Source organism: Dromiciops gliroides, chromosome 1, assembly GCF_019393635.1.
Source record: "Dromiciops gliroides isolate mDroGli1 chromosome 1, mDroGli1.pri, whole genome shotgun sequence".
In the NCBI taxonomy this organism is placed as follows: Eukaryota; Metazoa; Chordata; class Mammalia; order Microbiotheria; family Microbiotheriidae; genus Dromiciops; species Dromiciops gliroides.
Genome location: NC_057861.1, coordinates 224,636,011 through 224,653,150, shown reverse-complemented (window position 1 = coordinate 224,653,150; position 17,140 = coordinate 224,636,011). Strand labels below are relative to the sequence as shown.

Here is a 17,140-nt window from a genome sequence, read left to right as displayed (position 1 = left end):
TTAATATTCTGTGACTCAAATAGTAGAGGTTACTGACCTATGAGGCAGTTAGGTGACTCAGTATTTAGACTGCTGACCCTAGAGTCAGGAGGATCTGGGTTCAAATACTGGCTCAGACACTTACTAGCTGTGTAACCCTGGGCAAGTCATTTCACCCTGTTTACCTTGGTTTCCTCATCTGTAAAATAAGCTAGAGAAGAAAATGACAAACAATTCCAGCATCCTTTGCCAAGAAAACCCCAAATGGGGTCATGAAAAGGTAGACACAACTAAATAGAAACAGATCTGTAGAGAAGGAAGGAGACAAACATTTAAACATATACTATATTTTCTCCATTTTACATTTGAGATAAAGGTTGAGGGATTTACTCAGGATCACACAACTAAGAAGTGTCTGAAGCCAGCTCCAGGGCTCTGTCCACTGTTCCACCAGCTGCCTCATAAGGAAGGTGTTATATTTTAGGCTAGTAAACTTTGAGCACTTGGAACCTTGCCATTAGGAGCTGGCTACTTATGACAGCCATTGTTGTACACTGAAATGGATACAATGCAAGGTCTAAGACTCTCTTTACTAGTATTTCTTGCTTTTTTATTCAACTAATATTCTGAAATTTTCTACAATCATTTTTGGGGGTGAAGGCAAATTATAGAATTATTCTTAAGAGCTAGAAGGGACTTTAAGAGACAACATTATATTTTTCTAAATACCAAAAGGGCTTCCTATTTAAAGGAACCCTCTTATAAGGGAATTATCAATTCCCTAATTTATCTTTTGTATGAATCAAGATTTTTGTTCATTAGGCTTGCTTAAAGAATACTTCTCTTATATTTGCCAAACATAGAATCTAAATATAGCCCAAATAGTTGAAATTCAGTTGGTAACTTAATCATTCTTTGTAAATATGCCAAGTCATATCATACACAGAACTCTTGCTAAAATGATACAGGGGTAATAAATCAACAAAGATAGGTTTTCTGTATCCTAGGATCTTCAAATAGGAATTACATATATGATTCTAGCCCACGATTTTCAAACTTGTGTGGTGTCTCAGGAACTATCATTGATTTTGTAATATCTAAAATAATAATACTTCCCAAATAATAATGGCTGGCATTTATATGGTTTTTATGAAGATACAAACACACACTATCTCTTTTGATCCTCAATATAATGCTATCAGGTAGGTAATATAAATATTATGTTCATTATACAGATGAAGAAATTTAGGCCCAGAGAGGTTAAATGACTTTTCCAAGTCAGGATTATGTTCTCCTGATATCTGATTCTGTTAACAAACTACCTTTCATATTAAAATGGTGTCCTCTTCCTCCAGAAAGTTTATATAAAGAATGGTCTAAAAGCCTTAGAGTCAAAGTCCATAATAGAGACTCAATAGAATGAGATTTATAATGAAAATTCATTGAGGGCAGGGGCTGTTTCCTTTTGTCATTGTAGCCATAGCTCTTATAGACAAGAAATGAATTTGAAATTCGACTGATAAAAAAAAACAAAACTTCTACATGAGGATACTTTCTCTACCAAAGTAAATAAATAACATCTTTGCAAATTATGGTCTTATAGGGTTGCTTGCATCCCCAAAAGGTTTCCAAGGTCAAAATGCCAGTATTTGGAATGCCCATCGATTGGGGAATGGCTAAAAAAGCTGTGGTATATGATGGTGATGGAATATTATTGTGCTATAAGAAATAACAAGCAGGATGATTTCAGAAAGGCCTGGAAAGGTTTGTATGAACTGATGTACAGTGAAGTGAGCAGAACCAAGAGAAAGAACATTGTGCACAGAGACAGCAATATTGTTTGATGAAGAACTAAAATATCAACTATTCTCAACAGTACAATGATTCAAGACAATTTCAAAGAACTATTGATGAAACATACTATCTACCTCCAAAGAAAGAACTGATACTGATGGAACACAGACTGAAGCATGCTATTTTTCACTTTCTTTCATTTTTTCTTTTATTCAAGTTTTCTTATACAAAATGACTAATATGGTCATGGTTTACATAATCATACATATATAACCTATATCTGATTGCTTACTGCCTCAAGGAGGGGGGATGGGGAAAAGGGAAGGTGGGATAAAAATTGAAACTCAAAACTATAAATGAAAATGTTTATTATTCGAATTTTTTAAAATGTCAGTATTCATCAGAGTTTCCAGAGTCAATGTGTTATATTCATCAGATGTCTTGAAAACTAGGTGCTCCTGAGTCTGACTTGTTCCTTATCCATTAAACCAATCTTTCCCTTTTGGCACATGGTAGGTGTCTAAAGAAATGATTTCTGAATTGAATTGAATTGAAAAGGCAAAGGGGAAGGGGGAAGGGGGAGGAGGAGAAGGACTAAGAGGAAGAGGAAGAGTCGTTTGGGAGAGGGTGGAGTAGGAAAAAAGGCAATTTTGTAAGGCTGGAGGGAATAAGACCAGCAGACAGAAAAAAGGAGAGTTCAGAAAAATAAGAGTGAACATAAAGGGGAAATAGAGGAAGAGGAGGGAGAGGGAAGAAAGGAGTGAGGGACAGAGAGGGAGGGAGAGAGAGGAGGAGGAAGAAAGGGGGAAAGAAAGAGAATGGAAGAGGTGGAAGAGGGGGGAGGGAGGGAGGGGGGGAGGGAGGGAGGGGGGGAGGGAGGGAGGGAGGGAGGGACACTACAAAGTACGCCGCAGCCTCAGGGTTGGTGCCCTCCTCCTGGTCCGGTCCTCCGTACCGCCAGGGGGCGCGGGCTGCCCGCTCTCGCCGACACCCAGCCTGGGTCGGGCCCCTCCCGCCCGGCTCCCGCAGCTCAGCGGCCCGCCCCCCCGCGCCCCTCCCGCGGGTTCTTCCCCCTTCCTGCCCCTCCTTGTCCGGGATGTTGCTGCCGCTGCTGCGGAATAGCTGCTTCCCTTCTTCCTCTCCCGGCGGCGGCAGCGGCGGCGGCGGCGGCGACGCGGGCTCAGGGAGCCGGCCAGTGGGGCAACTGCTGCACGGACCCCGCGGGGCGGCGGGGCCAGACGAACAGGGGAACAACGAGCCGGGGGCCGAGCCCCAGCGGCGGCGGCGGGAGGAGGAGGAGGAGGCGGCGGCGGGGCCGGAGGCCGGGGGCCGGGCCCGAGGGGCGCCTCCTCCGGGGAGCGGGCCGCGGGCGGAGCGGGATCCGTATGTGTCCATGGATCGGGGGGCCGCGCTGCAGAGGCGAGGCGGAGGCCTGAGCGGGGGCGTCTCGGCCGCCGGCTCCCCGGCGCTGTCGGGCGGCCAGGCCCGCCGGAGGAAGCAGCCGCCCCGGCCGGCCGACTTCAAGCTGCAGGTCATCATCATCGGTTCCCGGGGCGTGGGCAAGACCAGCCTGATGGAGCGCTTCACCGACGATACCTTCTGCGAGGCCTGCAAGTCCACCGTGGGTAAGCGCCGAGCCCGCCCCCGAGAGCGGGGGGCACAGGGGGCACACGGGGAAGAGGGACTGGGAGATGCGGGGCCGGGACGGGGGAGGCGCTGGGGACGGTGACAAGAGGCCCCTGGAGAGAGGACGGAGACCCTTGGGGAGAGAACTGGGGGGCGGGGGGCGGGCAACGGGGAGGGGACCAGAAAGCCCCTCCCCCCCGCCAGTGAGAGGCCTGGGACCCCTTCCCCCACTCTCGAGGTGAAGCGGGCGACCCCGGCTCCTGGAGCCAGCCCCGAGTGCTCTCCCTCCTCTCTTGTCCCGCTCCCAACCCTGGCCTGCCCTGGGTCTCCCCTATCTAGACACCTCCCCTGCCTCGACTCTCCTCTTCCCCACATCCCTGGTATTGACCTCATTTGTCCACGCGTCCTTGAGCCTTTCTCCTTCCCCGGCACTTTGTGACAACTCTCCAATGAACTGCCCCTTTAGCTTCAGCCCAACGCAGAAAGTGGGTGCCCTGAGCCTAGGAGCTTCCGTGGGAAACTTAAAACTGCTTCCCACTCTGCCCCCCCCCCCAGCTTTTGTTTTTTTTTTTTTTGCTTAGGGCTATTTTTCACATCAACCTCCACATACATCAGGTGCCTTTTGGTTCTTTTCCATGTTTGTTGTGTATGTTCATCTTTCCACAAAAATACTTCCCCTCTTTTCCTCTTCTCCAAACTGTAGAATTGATTTATTCCTTAGGATGACCTGCGCCCTTAGACCCTCTTTATTTGCCTGTTCTAAGGTCAAATAACTGAGTGGTGCATTTGCTTGGGTTCAGCTGTCCTCAGCAAGTAGCCAGCGTCGGTCTCAATTGAAACTCCTGACAGTCTTATATTACTTCGGAGGGGGGCGGGGTGGGGGGCGGTGTTGGAGGGGGGGGAGTCACTTGATACTTTGGGGTGGGACTCAGGCTGGCATGTTGTGAAATTGAAGATAAAGATAACATTCACCTGCTGGGGCACACTAGGGTTTTATGGCCTTGACTAAATAAGTGACAAAGGTGTATCGAGTTCATCTCTAGCAAATTTCCCCCCCCCTCAGATTTTAATTTTCAAAAAACAAAACAGTTTTTCGAAAGGAATAGTACCATGTTAAAACTGGGTGTCTATTCATAATGAGCTACTGATATGATGTACTGAAATTTAAAATGCCTTTTAAAACTAAGGAAATGGACGAGAATATTAGGATAGTTCAAATTTGTTATAAAACAGTATGTTAATGTACACATGATCAAATAAATGACTAAACTTTGAATCCTGTTTCAATAACAGTGAATTATGATAATCTATTAACACTTAAATGACCACCCAGGTAGACTTAGTACCAGTGACATAATGTACCAGATTAGAAAATAAAATTACCCTGCCTCATAAAACTGAAGGGAAAATTTATGAAGGCAGACAAATTTATTTATAGTAATAATATACTGGAGTTCATAGCATTTTTTTTTGTAGCTTAGTTCTGGAAAGAACATTTTGTAGATGAAGAAACCACCTTGTTTTTTCCAGTTACCGATAATTGTTTTTGTGAAAAATCCCATGAAGCTAACCTGGATCTCATGACTTCTATGCTGATGTATATATGTAACCTAAATAAAGAGGAGGAACAGGAGAGAACTTTATTATATGGTGGTAGGCTGAAGGTTCTTAGCACAAAAGGAAATCACCTTGAATCATGTTCTGTTAGGGATTTCCCCAGGGAATGTCCAAGAAACAGTGAATATGCATTTTTTAGATTTTAACTTTTAGGAGATAACCTTTGCAAATCCAATTTTGTAAGATTCTAAAAGTCCTAATTAATTTGGAAACTTTCCTTATTCTCTTTTTGTGACTTTATTTTGGAAATTTATGAATTTTTTTTTAAAAAGCAGTACCTGGTTTTGGACAGAATCTGTTCATAATTTGTGATTATAAAGCTGTTCAGTGCTGAACATTTTTAGTGCTGGTTCTTCTAAGTGCAGACTTATTTACACAGATTTTTTTAAAATGAGTGTAATGTTTAATATTTTAAATTGTAATCAAAACCCATATTTTAAAATCTAATTTTTTGATTAAAAAGAAACACATACATATGTGTGTGTTTTATTTTCCTTAGTACTGTTTTGAAGCAGTTAATTGTGGAAGTGTTTGATCTTCCTATTTCCTTTGTTTCCTTTCAAAGAGTTGCTCTTTTGGCACTTATTTGCTTAAAAGTCTGATTTTGCTGCATATAAATTACAGATTTTATGGTGAGAATTATAAAAAATACTGTCTAATGAGGTTTGTTCATATTTTTGAAGTTAAGTAAACAATGACAAGTTTGCAGATTTTTCTTCCTTAATTTTATGGATTGTCTTTAAGTACATAAGAGGGTGTAGCACCTATAATAGTATCTTTAAATTTACATTTGTGTACACTGGGGTTAAAGAGAAGACAATTTTAGTCATTGGATTCCACATTTAGGTCATTGCACCCTAATGCTACTGCTGTGCTAGAACTGCCTGAGTTTGTTACCCAAAAGTATGACATTGTCTGATTAATTCAGTCCTATCATGACTTGTCCCTGTGCTAAGTATACAAAAAACATCTTAGGACACTTTGGCCTCAAGGGGCTTACAAGAAGGAAAACTAATACTACCACCTGTATCCAGTCATATTGGAGGTCCAAGGGAAAGATGGGTGGGACCACTTGTGAAAGAGGAGGGATTTGAACTGGGCTTTGCTGGAAGAGTTTTACTTAAAACAAAGCAAGATAAGGACAGAATTTGGCGTAGAGAAACTTGGTAAAGCAGCACTTAACTGCAAGTAGATCAGTTTGGCTGTATTGTAGGGCTCCCGTAGAGTTGTTAGGTCAGACTGTAGCATGTTGTATATTAGAGTAAGTAAGGCGTTGGGAGTTTTATCATGTGGGCATTGAGGAGTCATTAAAAGTTTTTGAGCAGTGGAATCTTCAAAGTGGTATGTTAGGAAAGTTAATCTAATAGTACTTGGAAGACTAATTAGGAAATTTACATTAATTCAGGGAGAAAATAGTGGGAATAGAAAGGAAGATACATATGAAAGAAATTTCAAAAGAATTGCTAGTCAGTCAATAAACATTTATTAAATGCCTACTATGGGACAGGCACTGTGCTAAAGAATGAAGATACAATGAAGGACAAGTGACAGTTTCTGCTCTCCAGGAGCTCACAGTTGAATGGCACAGACAACGTGCAAACAACTGTATAAACACCTGTATACAGGATAAATTGGAAATAATCAACAAAATGTAGGCACTGGAATTAAGGGGGGGTTAGAAAAGGCTCTCAGTAGAACAGTAGTGTCAAACTCAAATAGAAAAGGATCCCTGAAGTATTCATATCAATTTAGAAAACTGTGCTGTATTTTTATTTTCTTAAGCATTTCCTAATTATTTTTTAATTTGGTTTTGGCTTCACTTAGCAGTTTCTCTGCTAGTTGTGGCTGTGAGTTTGACACCTCTGCTGAAGAAGGTGGTTTTGTAGCTGACTTAAAGGAAAACAGGGAAGCCAGGATTCTGTGGTGAGGAGGGAGGGCACTCTAGGCATGAGGAACACCTAGTTAAAATGGCAGAAGTTGGGAGTTGTAGTGTGTTTTTCAAGGACCAGCAAGGGAGTGAGTGTCATTGGATGGCAGAGTAAAAGGGGAGAGTGTAATGTATAAGAAGATTGGAAAGGGAGGGGGCAAATTTTGAAGGCTTTGAACACCAAACAAGATTTTATATTGACCTTGGAAATGAGGAGGAGCCACTGCAGTCTGAGTAACATGGGTAACATGCCAGGACTTAAGTTGAACTAGAAGATAGGCTCCAACGTTGACTCTAAGGTTTTGAGACTGCATAACTGGGAGAATGATTGATAGAATAATAACTAATTTATATCAAGCTTTAAGTTTTACAAAATGCTTTTCATAATAGCTCTGTGAGTTAGGTTGAAGTAAAAGGGTGCAGAGGATGGTGGATTTAATGGGGAAAATGAGTTCACTTTCAGATATTTGAATTGGATTAACCATATACACATGTTAAGATAAATAAAGGGCTATCCCTTTCATTTGTGTGAGGAACTCAAATTCGGAATATCTACCAAGACAGCTTAGCAATTCATCAGTAACATATATAATAACCATAGAGAATCAGGCCCTGACTTGCCCTTGATCACACCCCTCAGATGTATCAGAGACTTGAGTTGAGGTCTTTCTAACTCCTAGGCCAGCCCTCTATCAACTGTACCAAGTTGCCTTTCTAACTATTGGTAGGAAAACAACTTGTGGAATGATCATTCACTTAACAAGTATCAAATGTATTCCAGGCACTGGGAATACAAACCAAAAAAAAGAAATATCCCTTGCCCTAAAGGAGTTTACATTCTCTTGACAGTCAGTAAACATTAAGTGCCTACTATGTGCCAGGCATTGATGGGGAAACTACATGAACATAGGTAAGTAAAGTCCCAGTTAAATGATGCAGATATACAGAGCAAAGTCTTAAAAGTTCAGGTCTAGAGAGATTTCCAGTTGGAGTGGTCTGGGAAGTTTTTATGGAATACTCTTTTAAGCTGAGCCTCAAAGGATCCAGTATAGGCAGGGAAGCCAGTTTGGAGGATTAAAGGGCCATTGTGGCAGTGTAATTATAAATGGGAATAAATAATAGCAGGGTAATGATAAATGGGGATTAAGAGGAAATGATAAATGCGTAGGAGTTATGGGACCTTAAATGAATCTTTTTAAGTTTCCTTATTTCCATTTCTGTTTATATAAGGGATATACCCAGAGTTATTGTAGTTTTACACTATTAAAGATTAATATTATAATAATGAAACTTCACTAAGACTTTGGATATACTTTATATAATAGAAGTGATAATGGATGCTGTCTTTCTCTTCCTGACAGGAATGTTGTAAAGATCAATTTATTCCTGGAATTCCTTGGGCTACCACAATATTTTATAGTTACCGAAGGTGGATACATACAATTTAAGACATTTATCTCAGTAAAGGCTAGTTTTGAAAATTTGATACTTTTCTGCTCCATCTGGCTTCACACAGAGGAAATATTATTCCATGGATGACAGATTATAATTCCTAATTTTACCACCATTCTTGTAAATTTTTGCTTTTGATAACAAATGCAACTGGCTAAGAGTATGGATCCACTCTAGGAAAAATAACCCATAGTATATTCCAATACTGATGGGTCAGTATTGGATGCCTTGTAATTAAAAAGAAACAGATTAAACATACCAAAAGTAAAATATTAAATTATTTTAATATTAAACTCTTTAGAATAATTTGAACTTTCTTTACAAGATTATAGAAATTCATTTTTTGGTTTTGGATGGGGTAAGAAACCTTTTTGTAGTATTTTTAAATGAACAAAACATTACCTGATACTACTATTCAGTACAGAGGCTCATATTGTAATAATTTTATTATACAAAAATAACACATCTTAAATATATTAATTGATCTATATAATAGAGATTGCCTTTGTATACAACATTTAAAGATAGGATTTCTTTATTAATCATAATGTTGGTTAGTGAAATTCTACTGTAGTGTTTTTGACAGTTTAAAAAATGTAAAATATATAGTGGCAGTTCAGGTTTGAAATTAAACATGAAAAAGACAGTTTGCCTTTGACCACTGCCTTTCTTATATACCTCTGCTGTCCTTTCACCTGTGACTTTGGGTAACCTGGTTGGGCCTCTGCCTCATTTCATGGGGCATTTGATGGAAGCTGTGTTCTGCCTCTTCAATTCTTATGAGTTATTGGCCTCTGGGTTTTTTCAGCTTCCACTTGTTCTATGGCTAGAAACGTTCTCAAGAGGAAAAACAGGTGAATGAACTTTAGATGAAATAACCATGTGGTGTTTTAACCTAATGTTCATTTTATATTCATGCTAATTTTTTTGTCTTTAAGACTAAAAACAGTCTGTTGCATGCACAACGAAGCAAATTATATATAATAATTATTATGTGTACTTACTGATCTTCTTGATTACTTGCATCAAGTATTGGAAAGAACACCAGGTTTGGAGTCAGACCTGGATTTGAAGCCTGGCTCTGCTATTTATTAGATGTGTTTCCATCAACAACCCAGTTGATTTCTTTGAATCTCAGTTTTCTGGTATGTAAAATTATGATCTTTTACAGGATTTTTGTGAGGATTTGTTGTTCATTTCAGTCTTGTCTGACTCTTTTTGACCCCATTTGGGGTTTTCTTAGCAAGGATACTAAAGTGGTTTTGCTTTTCCTTCTCTGGTTCATTTTACAGATGAGGAAACTGAGGCAAACAGGGTTAAGTGACTTGCCCAGGGTCATAGTGAAAAAGATTTTCAGGCTAGATATGATTTCATGAAGATGAGTCTTCCTGACTCGAGGGCCAGCATTCTATTTACTGCACCACCTAGCTGCCCTGTGAGAATTAAATAAGATAATGTGCTTTATAGACCATAAAGTATACAAATGGAAATGATCACTATGGGAATTATTGTTTTATCAAATTTTTATTCATGCTTTTTTAAGGGAAATTGGGAGTAGTGGAAATGACGTAAGATTGGAAATCAGGAAACTTGAATTCTAATCTTTGATCTGACACTAGCTTAACCCAGAACATTGCTATTCATTTATATCTGGGCCTAAGTTACACAGAATCTTATAGTGGAAAGAGAAATCAGAAATAATCTAGTTCGAATCTCTCCCTAAAATGGATTCTTTTCTGCAGTATCTTTTAAAAGTTACTGTTCAACCTGTACTTGAACAATTCAAGTGATGGGAAGCCTACAACCTTTTTTTTTTTTTTTTAATTTTTAGTGAGGCAATTGGGGTTAAGTGACTTGCCCAGGGTCACACAGCTAGTAAGTGGTAAGTGTCTGAGGCTGGATTTGAACTCAAGTCCTCCTGAATCCAGGGCCAGTGCTTTACCACTGTGCCATCTAGCTGCCCCAGCCTATAGCCTTTTGAAGTAGCATGATTCCCTTTTTGCAGAATTGTGAAGTGAAGAGATTGGACTAGTAGATCGCTTTTATCTCTAAAATCCTGTGATTCTGGTACTACTCGGATCACTTTTAAAAAAAATTTATTGATGATATTTTGTTTTCCAAGCACCAGCATTTCCCGATGTATCCTCACTCCATTCCACAGAACCATTCCTTATAACATAGAATAAATAAAAGGGGGGGGGCGGGATTCAACAAAACTGACATCAAAAAGGAGAACATTTTTTGCTGTGTTCCTTCCATGTGCATAACCCCCATGCCAGCCCACCCCTAGCCCCACTCAACATTTCATGGAAGAGAAAGAGGTACCTTCTCATACTCTTATTTGTAATTTTATAGCATTCCATTTTTAAATTGTTATGTTGTTCTGTTTATTTAAGGTTATAGTCAATGTGTATATTGTTTTCTTATCACTTGGAGAGTGGCTTTTGATCTTAAATCTTTATTAGTCACCTGTATATTTCAAATATCTAACCTTTATCGGAGATATTTAATTTTAAAATAATTTATTTAAAATAATATTATTGTCCTAAAGATAGGACCTTTAATATGTGGGTCATGTATCAATTTTGTTTGTTTTGTGTTGTTTTGCAGGGCAGTGAGGGTTAAGTGACTTGCCCAGGGTCACAAAGCTAGCAAATGTCAAGTGTCTGAGGCTGGATTTGAACTCAGGTCCTCCTGAATCCAGGGCCAGTGCTTTATCCACTGGGCCACCTAGCTGCCCCATCTATCAGTTTTGAATTATATACTCTGAGAAGTTGGCTTAGACTTAATTTCTTCCAGATTTGACTCCCAGCCCAGTGAGGAGTTCTTTCATAGATAATTTATGTTTTGGAGTTTTATTGGCTTATTGAATTTAGTTAACTTCTGATTATTCCTTGCAAATATCTTTCATTGGTCTACTTCCTATTTTAACCAGTATAAAATAGTTTTGATAATTATATGATTTAAAGTTGGGAAGTACTATTCCTCCTTCTTTAATTATTTCCTTTAATATTCTAGATTTTTTTGTTCTTCTAAATAAAGTTTATTTTACCTAACTATATATTTCCTTACTAATTTCCTATTGCACTAAATCTGTAAATCAACTGCAGTAGTATTCTTATTATGCTGGCACAGAATAGCCATGATGCTACAGATATTCCTCCAGTTCTTTAAGGACTATTTTGTATTTCTATCTCAATATAGCTTTTGTGAGTGCTTTGGCAAATTGAGTCCTAGCTATTTTATGCATTTGAGGTTAATTGGGGGGGGGGGTCTTAAAATTAAATTAATTATATTCATTTAAGTACTTATTTTCTCTCAATTTCTACCTCTATGAAAAAAAGAAAGGAAGAAAGCCCTTGTAACAAATAATATATAAGCAAAACAAGTCCCCTATTGGCCATGTTAAATATAGGTGTCATTCTGAATATTTAGTTCATCACCTCTGTCAGGAAGTGGGTGACATTCATTATCATCAGTAATCTGGGATCTGATCATTATGTTGACTAGAGTTCATAAGTCTTTCAAAGTTGTTCATTTTACAGTGTTGTCACTATAAAAATTGTTCTCACTCTCCATTAGTTTGAATGTACAAGTCTTCCCAGGTTTCTCTGAAATTATCCCCTTCTTCATTTCTTACAGCACAATAGTATTCCTTGTAAAGGAGAATTAGATTAGCCAGTTCCCAGTTGATGGGCACTGTCTTAGTTTTCAGTTCTTTGCTAATTGTGTAATTATTTTAAATGCAGTTTTTCCATTCTGTATTTCCATTCTAGATTTTCTTTTTGCCATATAGAAATGTTGAAAATTTTTTGGCTTTTTTTATCCTGCAACTTTACTGAATCTTTTGTTTCAGTTTCTTTTCTGATTCCCTAGAATATTCTAAGGAAGCCATTATGTCATCAGCAAATAGGGTGATATTAGAATGACTTTTTAAAATATGAATTATGAAATATTAATCATTTGTATATTATTTGGGGGAGGAGTCATTTAAAATAAGCTATACTTTACCTGCTAGCCTTTGGACAAGTAGAAGATTAGCCCAAACTTTGCTTTAAAGTACCGAGGTTAACAAACCAATTAAATCAACCTTCCTTTAGACTTTGTAGCATAATTTGTTCTGTGGCTTAATTAAATGGATGTATTGGGGGGGGGGGGAGACATCTATAAGCCTTTTAATTTTAGTCCAGTATCCATTCAATGGATATTGGACAAAAAGTGACCAGAATGGTTTTTACCAAACATGTCATATGAGGATTGATTGAAATAAAGCTTTTGACACTAGATCACCAGGCTATCTTCCTGCATGCTTTTCTCTACTTTCATGACACTATTCTCTCCCTATGTATTTGTCTGGCCCATCCTCAGTTTCAGATCTCTTGCCCATTAAAACATGGCTGTCTCCCAAGATTCTGACTTGGGTCCTCTTTTCTTTTTATACCATCCCTTAGTGATTTCAGCTATCATAAGTTCCATTATTATCTCTTTAAAGATGAAGCTGAAATCTATATACCCAGCTCAAATCTCTCTCCAGAGCTCCTGGCCCATGTCATTGTCTGCTAGACATGTCCATGTGGCTATCTAGTGGGCATTTCAAAATCAATATTTATCAAGCATCTGCTATGTGCCAGACCCTGTGCTAAATGCTGGATAAATCAATATGCCAACTCACTTCCTTTCCCCTCCCCAGCCCCCCACTAACCCTCCTCTAAGCATTCCTGTTTCTTTCAGGACAACTTCATCCTTTAATTTGCCCAGATTTATGACCTTTGAGTTATCCTTCAATTTCCTTTCCTTCCCCTTCCTCTCTCTCCACCCACACTCCCTAGTATATAGGCCCTTATCACCTCTTAACCTGGACAATTTCTATAACTTCTTGATTATTCCTGCTTCTTGTCTTTTGACACAGCTGCCAAATTGATATTTCTAAAGCACAAGTTTGAATGTGTTCTCAGTTTGCTTCTGTGGTACCCTGTTGAGTCTAGATTAAAGTACAAACTATTTTGCTTGGCACCAAATCTCTCATAGTATAACTCTAGCTTGCCTTTCCAGATTTATTTCTCATTACTCTCCTTCACAAATTCTATGTTATAGCCAAACTGATTTTCTGTTTCCTATATTCAGTATTCCATTTTATATCTCACCTCCCTGACTTTGCATAGCTTGCGATCCTGAGCTGTCACAGGTACCCAACTTATAGGGAAATTAATACTTTTGTGTTCCTCCTAATTACTTATATTGTATTTACTTATCTGTGTAAGTGTTGTATCTGATTTTAAGAGTAAGAACTACTTGTGGGGTTTTTTTGTCTTTGTATAAATTTCTAAAATGACCTTGCACATAATATATACTTAATAAGTGATTGTTGAATTGAATTTAATTAGAGAAAAGGTGTTTTCAAGTACTTGAAGGGTTGTCATGTGGAAGGGTGATTAGACATTTTCTGCCTAGCCCTCTAGCATAGAATGTTTTAACTGGAATTTACAAGGAAGTTTAAGTGGACTTCCTATAATTAAAACAGCTCTCAAACAGAATAGGTTATTTTAGAAGTATTTAGGTTGAATCTGGGTGATCATTTGTGGCTTATATTACTTATATTTGCTATGAATTAGACATTAAATATAAAATAAGCATTAAGTATAATCATAAACCATTCTAGATTATACTGTTTGGTCATAGCTGCTATGTTTATTGCAACTTTGGCTTTTGGCTCTTTGTCATATCTACTGGGGTTCAGCCTCTCTCTGACCAGATTTCTGTTTTGGAAACCATCAGGAGAGATAGTCCTTAAAGGATTTGGGGGTAGTACCCCTAAAGAATGAATGTGTGCTGATGAGACTTCATGGTAGCCATAGGCTCCTTTCTGTTTAAACAGATGATCAAGAAGCAATATAAGTGAGTCAGGGAAACAAGTATTTAGCCTCAATAGGTAGCAGAAAAAAGGGAAAATCTAATTTCTTTGTTCTGAGAGTAACTAAGTTTTAGCTCTCCCCTCCCCCCAAAACCCAGGATAAGCATTTGATATTAGAGGGGAAAATACAATCGTTTTTTTTTTCTTGATCTTTATGTTTATATGAAGTCTCCCAGCTTTTGTTCTGTCTGCTTAAGTGTTCCTTTTGCTAAAGAATGAGAGAAAGCTAGCCATAATTCAGAAAACCCAACACCTTGCAGTTCCACATTGTTCTATCTAGTAGTGTGTTTAAAGATTATTTTGCCAAGATAATGTAATATGGGTGACTCAGGCAACCGTGAATTAGAAACTGGTGTTGCTTGGTTAACATTTGAGTTCTTAAGTAGGCATATGTTTTCAAATGTGTAATTGACTTTAATGAATTATACAAACTAATGCTCAAACTGATTGTATTAAACAGGATAAAACCATCTTTCAAAGAATGATCTTGTACATGTTATAAATTTTTCAGGTTTTTTAGGTAGAATTAAAATCTATTTAAGACCTGGCCAGCCACATAAACATTTAATGTCTTGTCTTCACAGACCTTTCTTAAGAAAGGTTTCGTTACACTTTGAATTAACCAAACATTTTAGAGATTCTCTTTCCCATACACCCTTTGCAGAATCTTAGCTTTATGCTTTGATTAAGCACTTGTAAGGAAAACATTCATGTGTTTATCATTACCCTACATCTTTGACTTTTTGTTGTTGTTGTTGTTTTGTGGGGCAGTGGGGGTTAAGTGACTTGCCCAGGGTCACACAGCTAGTAAGTGTCAAGTGTCTGAGGCCCGATTTGAACCCAGGTACTCCTGAATCCAGGGCCGGTGCTTTATCCACTGCGTTACCTAGCAGCATAAAATAACCATTTTATGAGGGCTTCCCCTGGATACACAATGAAATCTAGTTGTTGGTTTGTTGTTTTTTTTTTAATGAAATACAAATTTATTAGCTTCTAATCCAGTATTCTTTCCTTTTGGATAGTATGGTCTTAATAATGGAGTAGTGTGGGACCTTATTACTAATTGGAATTCAGTCTGATTTAGTCAAAGATTGCTTGCTGGACATACATTTGGATGACTTAATTTATAATCTTGGTTCTGTTACTTTGACTTGATTTTTATGTGTTGTTTTATTTTTTTTTTCTGTATGGCCTTAAAAAATGTCTTAATTTCTGGTTTTCTATCCATATGCAATATTGAGGAAGATTCCTGTTCCTTCACAGGAATGCTATTTTATTTGACATTTTAATGGCTCTGCGATCTCATCCATGTGCATACTCCTGCCAGTGCTTTCTCATCTTGTGCCACTCTTGTCCATGTTCTCTTCTCAAGCCTCCACAAGCACACTTCCAGTGGCCTGGGGGCCTTTTTTACTTTTTTACATTGCAGTGGACATGAATTCTACCTATGCCTCACCTGCAGCTCTCCTGGCAGGACTAGCAAGCTTCTAATTCTAGTCACATACTTCTCTGATGATATCTTGTAGACTTACTTTTACATGAAAGTTACTGATTATTAAAATCCATATTGATTTAATTGGGAAGAAGCTGTATAATAGCAGGAAAGAGTACTGACTCAAAAGTCAGAGAACCAGGGTTCAGACCCTGCCTCTGATGCTCATTATGCCTGTATGGTCTGGGCAAAACCTCAGTTTTCTCTTTCATAAAATGGAGGGGTTGGAATAGATGCCCTTGCAGGTTGACAAGTCTACATCTCTGCTCCTAAATTCTTCCTAGAATGTCTTTACTTCCTTATCCTCTGGCCCAGACTTAAGTCCTTAAAATGCTTGGTGTTCATGATGCTCATTTCACAAATGCTTATCAGATGAGTACCAGAAGATAACCAAGTGTCCAATGAAACATTTTCTTACAGCCTTTGGTTATACAATGAAACCAAGCTTCTCCTTAGCTTTCATTGGCTTTCCAGGGAGCGCCTCCAAGCCAACTTCTCTTTAGCTGCAACTTTTCCCTTTATAGTGCTAGTATAAAGAATATGATTCACTTCTTCCATTAGTATGTTTACTTTTTCACATTTAAAATACTGACAGGTAAGTTACTGTTCATAGTCAATACAAGGACTTTGTCAGGTTTCATTTGGAGGTTTGTTTTGGTTTTGTACTTTGTGTCCCCTTTTCCTTCCAGTGAAAGGAGCTGAGGTACACATCACTGAGGGTCATTTTCTTTGTTTTCTTTGTCTTTGTTTTGTGGGTTGCTAAGGCCAAAGAATTTGTCACCAAGTGGCCCTTCCACTAGGGATGGAACACTTCATAGTTATCATACACCTCATGTGCTCGAGTAAATCTTAATTCCTGCCCCTATGCAAGTTAGGATAATTTTTCCTTAAAAGGTAGGATTGACACCATCCTAAAGACTTGATTGGCTTAGATAAAGGGAAGGCCCAGAGTGTCAGCATCACTTCCTGGTCACCTAAGAACAAAATAGTCATGAAGAACTCTAAACAATGAAGCTTCCTTCATTGAAATCATCTGGAGTTCCGTCATTATTGAGTATTTACTCAGTACCTATCCTTATTGAATATTCTTCTTCGATAGCTTAGTAAATCTTGTTTTGTTAACTGTTAAATGACTTATGAGTGTCTGGTTTTGTTTCAGCATAGAACCATAACTAATAGGAGTCTGACCTTAGCCAGGCCCCACCCCTTAAATTGTTACAAATATTCTGTAAGGCAAGAAGGGAGGGATGTCATCTACATTTTACAGAATAAAAAACTGAGCCTCAGTCATATAGCTAAGAAGTAGTAGAATAAAGACAAGAACTCTAGTTGCCTGACTCCT

General features: G+C 38.6%; 1 protein-coding gene across 1 annotated transcript in view; it reads left to right on the top strand.

Annotated features, from left to right (window-relative positions):
* The first annotated feature begins 2,852 nt into the window (after positions 1 to 2,852).
* Positions 2,853 to 17,140, top strand: part of RAB12 (RAB12, member RAS oncogene family) — a 41,935-nt gene continuing 27,647 nt past the window's right edge. The window contains exon 1 of the mRNA XM_043975558.1: positions 2,853 to 3,398. Coding sequence (XP_043831493.1) covers positions 2,870 to 3,398 — 529 coding nt within the window. The 5' untranslated portion in view covers positions 2,853 to 2,869. The remainder of the gene's footprint in view (positions 3,399 to 17,140) is intronic.